This window comes from Zootoca vivipara, chromosome 11 (assembly GCF_963506605.1).
Source record: "Zootoca vivipara chromosome 11, rZooViv1.1, whole genome shotgun sequence".
In the NCBI taxonomy this organism is placed as follows: domain Eukaryota; kingdom Metazoa; phylum Chordata; class Lepidosauria; order Squamata; family Lacertidae; genus Zootoca; species Zootoca vivipara.
In genome coordinates, this window is record NC_083286.1 from 32,185,005 (window position 1) to 32,198,502 (window position 13,498).

General features: G+C 39.5%; 1 protein-coding gene across 4 annotated transcripts in view; it reads right to left on the minus strand.

Moving 5' to 3' along the window:
* The window catches only part of VCAN (versican), a 230,002-nt gene that overhangs the window by 41,780 nt on the left and 174,724 nt on the right, over positions 1-13,498 (minus strand). For all 4 annotated transcript variants that reach the window (XM_060280214.1, XM_035100044.2, XM_035100043.2 and 1 more), the window contains exon 8: positions 1,815-7,115. In XM_060280214.1, coding sequence (XP_060136197.1) covers positions 1,815-7,115 — 5,301 coding nt within the window. The remainder of the gene's footprint in view (positions 1-1,814; positions 7,116-13,498) is intronic.

The window sequence follows — 13,498 nt, forward strand, 5'->3', positions numbered from 1 at the left end:
GGTTCTGTCAGATTTGCTATAGTTGCAGATTAGACAGAAACCAAAATCATTTCATCACAATATGCAGCAGTAATAGTAAATCAGCAATCAGCCATGTTGGCAATGCAATCCTTACTTGCTGGTGAAAACAATTTACTTTCAGCAATATTTCATTTTCTTCAAAAGACATTTTGCATTATTTTTGGCAACTGCAATATTCTACTGAGGATTTAGTTGGCATGACATGACAATTAATTATAGCAGAAAACAGTTAAAACATATGTGCACAGTGAGTGAAATATGCATTTATCTGAACGGGGTTAGTTTATGTGGAATGATTGGGTACACAGAACATGCATTCTTATACCACACTTCTTGTTTGTCATTCTGGATATTGTTTGCTTTCCATCAAGCCATATTCTCATTTTGTTTCTTTATATGGTTATTGAAGGACTAACTGAATAAGAGGCCAAACCAATATGCTTATTTAAACATTATTTCACATGAGATTACAAATATATAAGGCTCTTATATTTTGTAAAATAGTATGCAATGAACCATTTTGGTTCTGCATGTGATATTTGGACCAGTTCCTCATATGCATTATATAAAGATAGCATCAGGTATGATTACTTGTGCTACATAAAAGTGCTTAGTGGAACTACTACGGTACAGCCATTTTCAAACATATCTATAGCCTTGCCATGGGAAGACTTCAGGGAATGTTTAAGACTATAATCTTTTACACATGTAAGCTACCATTATACAGAAGCTCCATGGCAAGTCACCATCACACATAAAACATCTTCATGACATGAAAGCAGCATCAGTCAACAGACAGGAAATCATATTTATATTTGATAATAAACACATTAAGAAGGTGTAAATCTGTCCTGTCATAAAGGAACAGATCATGCCCCAGTGTGCCTCCTTTGATGATTTAATCACAAATACAAATAAAAAATCCTGTCTTCAAATTTATCTGCCTAGCACTATTTGTAATGCTTCCTATCATGGCTGACAATGGGAGATCTCCACTAACATCAAGGACTTTTACTGAAGGACAAAAAAAACCTAAATAAAGTTGAGGATCATCTTTACATTTTAAAAACAAAAACTTTAAAAAGAACTTGAGTACAATAAAATAATTTATCACAGCCATACCAAAAGTGTCACCAAGAGTACTAGGAAATCATCCATTTGTCATGTTCCCTCAACAGTGGGAGCTTATCACATGTAAAGCAGTTGTTCCAAATGCAGAAACCCACACCAACAGCAAATCCTATACATGCCTATTCAGAAGTCTCATTGGGTGGGGCTTATTTTGTAGCCCCCTTTTGCACATGGGTATGTATATCTGGCTCAAGACAAATATATCTGCATTATTATGACATATCAAAGTCTAATAACCTTAGAATATCTGTTAACATAAAAAGACTTGTTATTCTGTAAATATTCCAAAATTATTTCCCCACATAACCCAAAGTTTCATGGCTCTCTCACACAATATGTCTTTTCTTCATCCAATCAACCTTCACTGTTGCTGGACAATGAATGGGCACATGTTACCTGTCAATCTGCCAAGCCTAGATACAGCCAAAAGGAATTGATGGGAGAAAGGCACTTCTGCCAGCCATACCCACAAAAGATCCAATTCACCTATTACATTTGTAAATGTGTCTGTGTGCTCAAAAAAGGCTGAGATTGCAAAGATTGATGAAAAATGTATTGTGAGACCTAACAGTAGTATCTCCAGAGTTTACTATATTGTATCATCAGGCCAATATTTTCATGTGAGTGAAGAACATTTCAGTAGGGGAAAATTTAACTCTTACCTGGTATCTGAACTGCTGTGCCTTCGACTGAACCCCCACCTGTGCCAATCAGGAAATCTGATCCATTAGTTACATCCAGAAGCAAAAGTGGTGGTGTTACAAGTTCAATGCTGTTTATGCCCCCTGTGGTTCTTGCCTGCTTAATAGATTCAGGAGTGTTTTCAGAGCCTGGGTTTTTTGTTGCAGCATTAGAGGAAACAGTCGTTGGCTTCCTCTGCCCATCCAACGCAGTCTGGGTTTCCACAGTTGTGTCTACTGACGGAGGGGATGAAATTGGCCAAACATCGGCTTCACCATCAGTCCCAAATACTCCACCTGTTTTACTTTCATGTGGAATGGGAGGCGGTGTGGTGCGTATCCATGGTAAGTCTCCATCAGCACTATTTTCATCTAACTGATTTAGCTCCTTCTCATGAGACGTTTCCTCTTCTGAACTAGATTCTAAAATGTCAGTTCCTGGAACTATAAATGTTGTTGGTTTAGCTTCTTTCGAAAGAGACTCTCCGGGAGCAATGGTTCCTTCGACAATAATCACTTCTGTTGAACTTCCTGGCTTTTCCTTCATTTCTGTTACAGAACTAGGCACAGATTCAGTGATCTTGCTTTCTGGTACCAGTTTGGGAGAAGATGCTAATGGGAACGTGGTGCTTCCTGAAGACTCTTTCAGGGCAGGTTTGTAAGTTGCTGTGATGTCAGCACTAGCTTCTCTAAAGGTTTGTTCTGGTAACAAATCATGCTTGTCATTGTCAACTGATGATGAAGTACTTGGCATGATGTCTTCAGGATACTCAGAAGCTCCATTGAGTAAATAGACAGTCACGGGCAACTTTGGAGTCTGAGTTACAGGATGTATTTTTTCTGGATCTGTTTCTATGGATTCTGTGGCTTCTGTTTCCTTCATTCCTTTGTAGGCCTCCTGGGTTGTTTCCTCAGACTTTGTTACACTTTGGGAAGCAAGTTGTACAGTAACTGTGCTTTCTTCAGATTTGTGTGTTGTCAAAGATTGCCATGGCTCAATGGGTAGGTATGGCGGCGTAGGAGCCACGAGTTTCTTTTCATCCATATCTACTTCTCCTTTTCCTGAAGAGTCTGCGGGAGAAGTAATTTCACTTTCATCAGCGATTGCTTGGTTGTCTGACAATGTTTGTACTTCAGAATTGTCTTCTATTGTATTTTTGGAATCTGTATGTTTAGTTTCCAGCTCTAATTCTTTGTCCTTTTCATCAGTTTTGGAGCTGGTTGGCGATGACATGGTAGATCTGACAAGAAGTGGCATAGTTGGAAGCAATGCGGCTATTTTGGGCAGCTCTTGAGTAACAGCAGTTTCTGTTGTGAAAGGTATGGCATCTCCTGAACCCACATCATCTGATGTTGGTGTTAGATCAGATATCATGGGCTTGCTGAATATGAATTTACTGGTTACAGAACTCCCTTGACCATCTCCAAAGCTATCTGTTTTATCAACAGCGAAAGTAATTGTAGGTGTGGCAGTCTTAATTTCCATAAAAGAAGTATAAATGCTGTACGTCGAGGGTCTCTCAGTTCTTTGTCCACCTAGGTCTTCAATATTTGATTTCAAGTCATCAGCGTCTATAATTGTGGTTTCATCAGATACTATTCCATGGCCTACATCAATGAAGCTGGAAATATCCCCCGAATAATTCCTTTTGTCACCAGGCAGTGGGATAAGTTCCTCAAAGTCTTTTATGCTGTTTGTGGAACTTTCATCTGCAAATGTCTCTGAAAAGTCACTCTCTGAGGTTGGTAGCATTTGTTTTTCTTCTCCATGGGTGGGAAATGATACCAATTCTATTTCAGATCCATTCACTGCTTCAGCAAGGTCCACAACTTTCAAATTATTTTTGCCTGGTGTATGAGATGATGGTATTACTCTTTTTGGCAACTGGGTAGGTGATTCAGGATATTTTTCCATGGTGTCCCGCCAGCCAGAACCTTCTCCAGATCCTTCATGAATGGCTATTCTCATCATTTCAGGTTTCGAGGTGGGTTTAGGTTCTTTAGCAATTCCAAGAGTAGCCCTTCCACTAAATGATTCAGGAACAGGAGTTGTGTCTTCATACATCACTACGTGAGAAGCTTCCTCCTGCGAAATTCCATCAGTAGCTACAGATGTTGATAATGTTATATTTTCCTTCTCCTGATAGCTATTTTCTAGGTTTTGAGAATTTTCAAGAATGAGTTGCTTTATAGTAGGTACTTCTGTGCCAATGACCCTGGTATCTAGAGTAGATGCATTAGGGGCTATTTTGTCTCTTCCTGCAAGCAACTCTACTGCTATAGTATATGGATATTTATTAACATTGCTGAAATCCCCATATGTTTCAGTGGGATATGTATCAGATTCTTTTATTTTTTCCTCTGAAGTACTTGCTTCTGAACTTCTCGGATGAAGAATGTCAAGACTTAATGTGCTTGGACTGACATTTAATATAGCAGAACTTATAGGCACTGTGGTAGATGGAACAGTAAAGATTGCATCTCCTGAACCTTCTTCTGAAAAAAATGGAGCATTACTGGTTGCCTTTTTTACTGGCTTGTACCCTGTAGACATGGAGGAAGGCTTGTGGCTGTCCTCAGTTGGGTAGACATTTTGTGCCAACTGTTCTTTCTCTTCAGCTGCTGGTGAAGGGCTTACAGGTTCACCTGGAAATGTTTCAGACTCAATCGTGAGGATCTTATCATGTGAAGAGAGATTCTTTTGCACAAATTCAGTTCCAGGTGTGACATCAATTTTTATTTCTTCTATGTATGGGATAAATGTAGAAACAGTTGAAATTCCTGCCTGTCCAGTTAAAGGTTCTTTACTTTTAATGAAAGATTCTTGTGTTACCACTCCAAAGGTCTGCACCATTTCATCTGATGTTTCAGCAGCATGTTCTTCATCAGAATTCATTTCATCTTCTGAAGGAGGGTTTGTAGTAAAAGCTATTGTTTCCAGTTCAGCAGGTGTTTCTCCTTCAGTGTTTGTAATTCCTGCATGATGACTATGTGTGTCTAACTTTGCAGGTGCATCAGTAAGCAGCATATATCTAGATGTCACGCTGCTACCTTTGTTTTCATTTGTTGTTTCTATAGGAGGTTCTGTAAAAGAATCTATGTCTCCAGAACCTTGTTCAATCAATGGAAATTTAGTATTTATTATTCTTTCTGTAGGACCATGAGTCACAAATACTACACTACTTCTGTTATCTCCTGATTCTTCTCCAGAGCCCACATCCACCAGGTCAATTATCTCAGCAAAGATGGTTGGAGAAAAGTGTCCAGTGCTTTCTGGTTTGGCAGATTCCATTGTTTCATTTATTAAAAATTCAGAGCCTCTTTCTTGCAGAATAATGTTATCTTTCAATAGTGTAGGAGTGCTGACAGAAAGGATTGTAGTGTTTCCACTGCCAGTTGACTCTACAAATGATGCCGCACCAGAGGTCTCAAACAAGTCAATTTTCTTTTCAGTTGCTGTAGAAGATGTTATCATCTCTTCATTTGATTCCAGAATAGACTTTTCACTAAATGGCAATTGTGTGGCTGCATCCAATTCATGTTTTACTGGTCCTTGGTTATCAGTTATATCCTTTGATACTTGCACTTCAGTTTGAGTTTCCATGGCCTTTCTGTCTGATTCAGTACTTAACACTTGCACTGTGGGATCAATAAGAATTGCATATTCCAAAGGTGATGAATCTGTGTTAAGAGTGTCCAGCTCCTTCACTTGTGTGTCAGTGCTTCCAGGTTGAGATCTCAATAGTAATGAACTCAATGTAGTAGCTATAGTGATAACATCTATTTTTTCAGTACCTGGGTCAATAAATGGGGAGTCGGTACTTACCACTTTGCTGGTGGGACCCCCCCAAAGAATGTCCATGCCAGGTTTCCTCCAAACATCTGTGGATCCATCCCCAGATTCTTCATCTACAGGAATCATCTTCTCTGTGGCCTCTTTAGTTTTGAGAGGTGAGGCATCTGTCACTGATACTGTTTTAGTGAGAGTTATGGATTCTTGGCTCACAGATCTGACACTATCTTTACTGAACAGCAACTTTTCTGCTTTAACAGTAGTTGAATACTCATTGGTTGAGGAAATGGTGCTCTTAATCTCGTCCTTATCATCCCTCACTTCCTCGGCATTTTTGGTAGAGTTCAAAATTAATTTAGGAATAGTTTGGGTAGCAAGAGCTTCTACAGAACTCTGTTCAAGTGTAGAATTCATGTCTTTATACAAAGATGCAGGAGGCTGTGAAGCACTAGGGCTGCTTTTGGTAGGGCTGTGTCTGTCAAGAACTGAGGAAATATCCTGAACAGGATTTTTTCCTGTTCCTGTCATTTTTATTATTGCAGTTGTAGGTTTAGCATTCTCTTGCTGAACATCTCCAGAGCCTTCTGGTATATTCAACAAACTAGGACTTCTGGTTGTTTCTATTGAACTTTCAGCAGTAAGAAGTGTATCTGGTCTAACTGTTGATTTATATCCATCTTGCAGAACATTTTCAAGTGCTGTACTGTCTTCTATGGTTATGGAAGCAGGTAGCCCACTTGGAGCAAACGTTGTAGTAGAAAACCTTTCAGAAGCTTCTTTTGGAGATGTTTTTACTGAGTGTGAAAAGCTGTAACTGTTTGACTCAGGCGTGGTAGTAGAAGCTCCTGAATATTGTGTATTAATTACAGAGAAAATGCCAGGATGTTTGCTTAAGATTTGATGAAAATCTGTTCCAGGTTGTGTTAATTCCTCTGTAGTGCCTGATAAAGGCTGGCCATGTAGAGATGTTATTTCAAGGATTTTATCTGTAGTAGAAACTTCAGAATCACCACTAAAGACCAGTTCCGTCATGATAGATCCTGCTGTTAGCTTCTGCGTAGTAGCTTCTCCTATAATTTCAGCAGATTCATTTGGCTGCATTGTGTCAGAGACTTCATTTTCAGACACTATGCTAGTATCATTGATGTGTGAAAACGTTACGTTTTTGGAATGTGGTAAACTTTCAATCTGGTCACTCCTTGCTTCTTCAGCATTTCTATCTTTAGGTGCTGTAGTCACCTGCTGCTTTCCATTGATAAACTGCAAAGCTGGTGGAGTTGTGATATCGGTAGTATTCTCGCAGTCTTCTTCGTCATCATCTTCTCCAAGACTGTATATTTCTGGGTAGAATAAAGGGTCCAAAATTAAAAGTTCTGCAGATTCCTCGTCCGGCGTTGCTGTGCAGGGTTCATCTTGTGTTGAATCGGTATCTGTAGGGGGCTCGTCTATTTCATGATAACCAAGTAAATCCCAAACTTCATGCACTGGATCTGCAAAGAAAGAGAGCTTTTAATAATATTTTTAGCAACTGGCTTGACATGGGCATCAACTGTCACAGTAAAACCAAATGCACTGAAAGGAAAAATAGGCTGAATGCTCCCATGTGCTTCCATTAGTATCCAGCTATTTATTTCACTACCATGTTGTTGTTTTTGTTGTACTGATTTGTCCCTCCCCAAGTTTTGTGATACCATGAAATGAAGCGAAATAAATAGGTATGTCAAAGTGCTTATTTAAACAGAGGTACTATAGTCTACGAAGAAAGAGGAAATTGTCAACCATTAGGTGAATAAAGTATCGATGATATTACACGCATAACTACACGCCACTGCAGTATGTTCTATTATAAGCTCATCTTCCTTAGAAAGTTAGAAAAGAAAATTTGGAGTTTAAATATAGACAGCTTAGTAGAAATTAACAAATCAATTAGGTCTTCAAATAGTTCAGCAACAGTGCTTGAAGGGCAGGGCCTCCTAGTGGCAGTACAGCATTCACTGGGAGAAGGATGCAGCAAGGTGATGGAAAGATGTGAGACTCTCTATCAGAAGCTATGGCGGGAGAGGAGATTGACAGTATCTGGGACATCTTGGAGACTATGAAGAGATCAAGGGTGTCTCTGTGAGCGATGGTAGCATCTAGATATGTTTGGTCGGGATATGAAGCCAGTGGGTAGGTATGACTGCGTTGAGAGCAAGACGGATGTGTGAAAAGGGACTTGATATCTGGAGGTTCCTTTAATGAACTGACCAAGGTCACAGCTAACTGCCCTTGCTTTGCACACAAACTGCTTTATGGGCGAATGAAACTGAAGTAAAAGTATTACAAGCTATTTTAACATCAGGATTATTTTAGGGCACACCATTTTTTAATTACAGAGATGAAAGATAGAGACCTTTTCTCTAGTTTTGTCTCTCCAGCATTTTTTTAATAAAATGAAAGTCTGGAGAGCTTTTATTGTAACCAAGAGGCCTGTAATACAAGGGAGGAAGCCCAAACCCATTATACTGACGATAATTTTCACTCTCCCCTGAGATCTGTTCAGGCATATCCAAATACAGCTAAAGTTCCCAGAACTGCTTTGCCCCATGATAGTAGTTTCTTGGAAAAGTAAAAGACTACGGAGTTGTCTTCGTATACTGCAGTAAACCAATCAATCCCCCGAGGCTATTGAAAGCAATGGCAGCAAAACCAACTACCATGATGAGAAAAACTCAGGAATTCTTTTCCCCCCTTACCTAAACAATATCATCTTCAGTAATTCTGAAACTTTTTGTTTGCTTGTTAAACTCTCTGCTGCTTTAGTCCAAAACATTTAACCAATCAATTCAAAATTATAAACTGAAAAACTGGCCTCTCTACTGTGGGGCAGTAATCAGACTAAAAAAATTCCTGGCCATTGGGTTACTTTTCTCACCTGGGAGACACACAGATTACTGGTTTAGTATAATTCATTTATAGTGGGTAATAACCCTGATGAAAAGCATCTGTTTTAGGTACCCAGAGAAGACATAAACATATATACATATGTAGCCAACAACAGCCTACATCAAGTCTGCATTGATCTCCTTAAGCTTTAAAACATATAATACACACAAAAGAAGCAATTTATAGAGATGCAATGCCCCAACATGATTCTGCTACAGATTTAGCACATGTAGATAATTTTAAAACCAGGTGCTCTTCTAAAACATTGAACAGTTGTTCATAACCTAACAGTTCCCCTGGGTGGATGGAATGATATTGTATAGCATGGAGTTCTATAATATTACAGTAAAGACCTTCTTCGTGCTACAGTTTTTGTAATTTGGCTGTGATCATCAGCTTTTCATTCCTCATAGGTTTGCCTTATGAACAGAGCTTGAATCTGTACCTTTTCTTTTACCTTTTTTCATTTTCTTTTGCTCCTGTCAGAGCACACATTACATCACCTAGGGTCCAGATTCACTGCTGTTATCTCCACTTGGACTCTCACTGCTTTGTCCAGCCTCTCCCCCTATAAAATGTATGACCACTGGAAATCTAGCAATCTAGATTTCCCTGTCCCTCGCCTGGCTTGAGAGGGGTGGTTGTCAGCAATTTTCAGTAGTCTCAGTTCTTCCCCAGATGAAGAGATCAGTAACCCATGCAAGCCATCTAAAGGGTGTATCTATTCAGCTCTCATTTAGGGGCCATGGAAGACTAAATTATACTTCAGGATAATCCTGTCCTCCTAAACTGATCAACAACATTGATGAAGAATGGTCAGTAATTGCGGAATGACCAAGGTTTAGATAGTTTATATGGGTAGCATCAGCTTCAACTGGATGAAGATCTGTTGAGAACTGTTGGTTCTCAACTGTGCCAATGGTGGGTTGTCTTTTGGTCCCTGGCTTTAGCTTTCTATTGACTACAGTGGTACCTCGGGTTACAGTCGCTTCAGGTTACAGACTCCGCTAACCCAGAAATAGTACCTCGGGTTAAGAACTTTGCTTCAGGATGAGAACAGAAATCGCACGGTGGCAGCATGGCGGCAGCGTGAGGCCCCATTAGCTAAAGTGGTACCTCAGGTTAAGAACAGTTTCAGGTTAAGAACGGATCTCCAGAACGAATTAAATTCTTAACACGAGGTACCACTATACCAGGCATAGGCAACCTTGGCTCTCCAGATGTTTTGGAACTACAACTCAGTGGTCAGGGATCATAGGCGTTGTAGTTCCAAAACATCTGGAGAGCCAAGGTTGCCTATGCCTGCACTATACTGTACACTGTTTTCTTGACCTGCCATAGCTCTCTATAGTCCTCCAGCGTTTACCTAGTAGAACTCAGGGAATTGCACATGATAAGAAGCTAGTGATATAAACTATAGACCTTGCTGACCCTGCAACTGCTGACTTGTCAGTCATATTGTCAGCTTGCCAGGAGGGGCATGATTATGCTAAAGCATCGTTTAGTCTTCCAAATTTCATGAATACCGTGTTTCTCATATTATAAGACACGTCTTATATTTATTTTTTCCTCAAAAAACACACTATGGCTTATTTTCAAGGGATGTCTTATTTTTTTCCTCCTCCTCCTGCCGCGGCCAGCATTGCTGCTGCTCCTATCACTATGTCTTATTTTCGGGGTATGGCTTATATTCCTTGAATGCTTAAAAATCCTGCTATGGCTTATTTTATGGGGATGCCTTAAAATATGAGAAACAGGGTAATTGCTGTATGAATGCAGCCTTCAAATATAAATGATGAATCTCTGATCCCTCCATCTGAGGAATAACTGAAACCCCTGAAAGTTGCTAACAGTTTTACTCCCTCTGGCAAGATGGAATTTAGAATTTGCCCAATGTCAGCAAGTTAGTTGTGGGGGGGGGTACATAGCTACCACTACATACACTTAAGTTAAACAAACCAAGCTATGCAAAAAATAATTAACTTTTTTATTCTATTCTCCCCTCTCAGACTTATTTGTAAGTAGGCTGCCCAAGGTCAGAGTGAAAGTCAAGAGTTTTTTGAAGTCCTGTTCACAATGTTTCCTAGCTGGTGTATCCTTGTCAAAGCAATGCTATCTTTGGCTGTGATTTAAAAGTTTGAGGAATATATTGCTGAACATTTTTCTGTTGGTTCAGTCTTTCACACAAACACATTTAATCGAAGTACACTTTTTGTCCTCTCTTCAACAATTAAAAGAAACATTTGGGGGAAATGTACACCCCCTGCAGCAGTAAACCCTTCTTCTTTTTAAGGACACATGAAATTTGTATAAAGCTATAAATTATTAGTCAACTCAGCTTCTGGAAGGCAGTGCTAAAGAAGAACTTATTTATTGTACAATTGGCTTGAAAGGAGTTGAAAATCAAGCAAGTTGGGTGGTCAGTCTTGGTATTGGAGTTTTTAGATTCAGTTACAGAACTTGGTTTACAGCATTGCCTGTATTCCAGTAGAAGAGCATGGAAAAGCAGATGAATGTTTTAATTAGCAGAATCTTCTCAAGTTCCAATTCTGGTCTGAAGGGCCTCATTTCAGACTTTCAGAATTGTTGGCTGAGACAAGAAACATCTGTGGAGAGTGGATGTTGCCAGAGGGAGCATCCTCACATTCTCCACTCTGGCTTCATTACAGCTTTGCAAATGCTTCTTCCAAGCTCAGAAAAGTCATTCATTCATTTCAGTTTAATGCATCTCCTGGCTCCGTGGTACACTGGCTCTTTAATCATATTTTGTTGACCTCCAATGTTTTAAATTAGCACCTCAGCAATATCCTCACTCCTGTCTAAATTATAATCTTATGCTATGTCAGCACTCTCAATTTTATTTTTCCAAAACAAGAAATGCAAAGCTTTTCACACCTGCCCTTCCTTACACTGACAAATCTGGGTAGTTCTATTTGCACATGTGCAGTTCACACTTATCCGGGCCACTTGCACACAAGTAGATGTGAACGACCATTTATGCTGCATATCGCCAGAATTTGTGTGGAAATGAAATAGCTGGAAACAACTGGAAAAATGCACAGTACAAAGGATGCAACATGAACATAGAACCATTAATAGAATTGCTTCTTTTCTACCTTACGCATGTCAAGATTTTTCTTAGAAATTCCAGGATTTTTTTAAAAAATAGATACCGTATATTTGAACAAATATGATAAACATTGAGTGCACAGGTGAACACTTTTGAACATGGGACAGGCTACTTGGTCTGTGGTTATTTATACCACCAGATGTTAAGAATAATCTCTTCCTTATTTACTAAAGAGACCATTTATGGTAAAGACAATTATGTATACGATTGATAAGCTGCTTTCAGATAATATTACTGGTAGAACATTCAAAGAAGTAACCTTAGATCTCAAGGGAAATGGGGAAAAATGTTTTACTGTCACTTTCGGGGGGGGGGGTCCTGTTATAGAATTTAGCATCTCTTCCACTTTTTTATGTCTTCCATTTCTCTTTGTAATTCATTATAGCCTTGGGTTTTTTTATTATTCATTCATCTGTTGGCTGTAGATATCCAATATGACTGTTAATATGGTTTTGGATTGTGTAGAATGGTTGCAGTAGACTTAATATATATTTTAGTGCAGTTCTAAGAAAGTTTAAATTAATGCCACACATCCTAAATGTTGACAATGGCAGTGCTATTTCTTTCTGCAGCTTTAGTTAATATTCAGCTGCCCAAGATTTTTATTTTTAGACTATAGTTGAAATCCTCAAACCGCTGACTCTGAAGAAGTCCCATTGCAGTCAGTATAACTGCACTGGAGAAAGTGGCCTGAAGTAGCAGCTTATGGTGATTAAGTGAAAGATGTGTCATAGATAAAAGAAAGTTATAAAACTATAAAGGCAGCAATTTTTTTAGATTGTTCTGTCTCTGAATCTGCATGCATGTATACTGTGCAATTATTTGCACATGTGGTACAATTTTCAAAGACAAATCACCAAGAGAGGTTGATTTGCCATGCACTCATCAGGTACTACAAGACTTCAGTTTTGAGAGTGGAAGAATCTTACAAGTTCCTATTCAATATTAGTTTGGAATAGTTGTATTTTACCCCTGGCTATGTGAGCAACTCTTCTTATTTCAAAGGGGCATCAAGTAAGGCCCAGTTTCAATATTTACTATTTCCATTCAGGACCTCTGAGCCTGTCACAGTCTGTACAAAATAAACTGAACCTTATGCAGAATAACTTGAGTCAAAGGGGAAGAGGCCCAATCCAAGCTGAGAAGACTATGGGTAAGCCTAACAAAGCCCGATACAACTTGCCACTTAGCTGGATCCAGAGAGTGGTGCTGTGGTCTAAACCCCTGAGCCTCTTGGGCTTGCTGATTGGAAGGCCGGCAGTTTGAATCCACATGATGGCATGAGCTCCTGTTGCTCTGTCCCAGCTCCAGCCAACCTAGCAGTTCAAAAGCATGCCAGTGTAAGTACATAAATAGGTACTATTGTGGCGGGAAGGTAAATGGTGTTTCTGTGTACTCTGGGTTCTGTCACTGTGTTATGTTGTGCCAGAAGCGATTTAGTCATGCTGAGCACATGACCCGGAAAGCTGCCTGTGGACAAACGCCGGCTCCCTTGGCTTGAAAGCGAGATGAGCGCCACAACCCCATAGTCGCCTTTGACTGGACTTAACCGTCCAGGGGTCCTTTACTTTTCTCTCTCTCTTTTTTTTACTACACAATTAGTGTAGTAAGTTCTGCCTCACCAGACTCTGAAAACCACCATCAAAACCCATTAAGGGGGAAAAGGCAATTCACACAAATGTTGCTGATATAAGAGAGGACCTTTTCATACATATGGGCACAGAGTAACTGACGGTTTGTTTGTTCTTAACTGCACTGTGCTCAACCGAGCATTGACAATGATCAAGCATGACACTGTATTACTTTATTTTAGCCAGT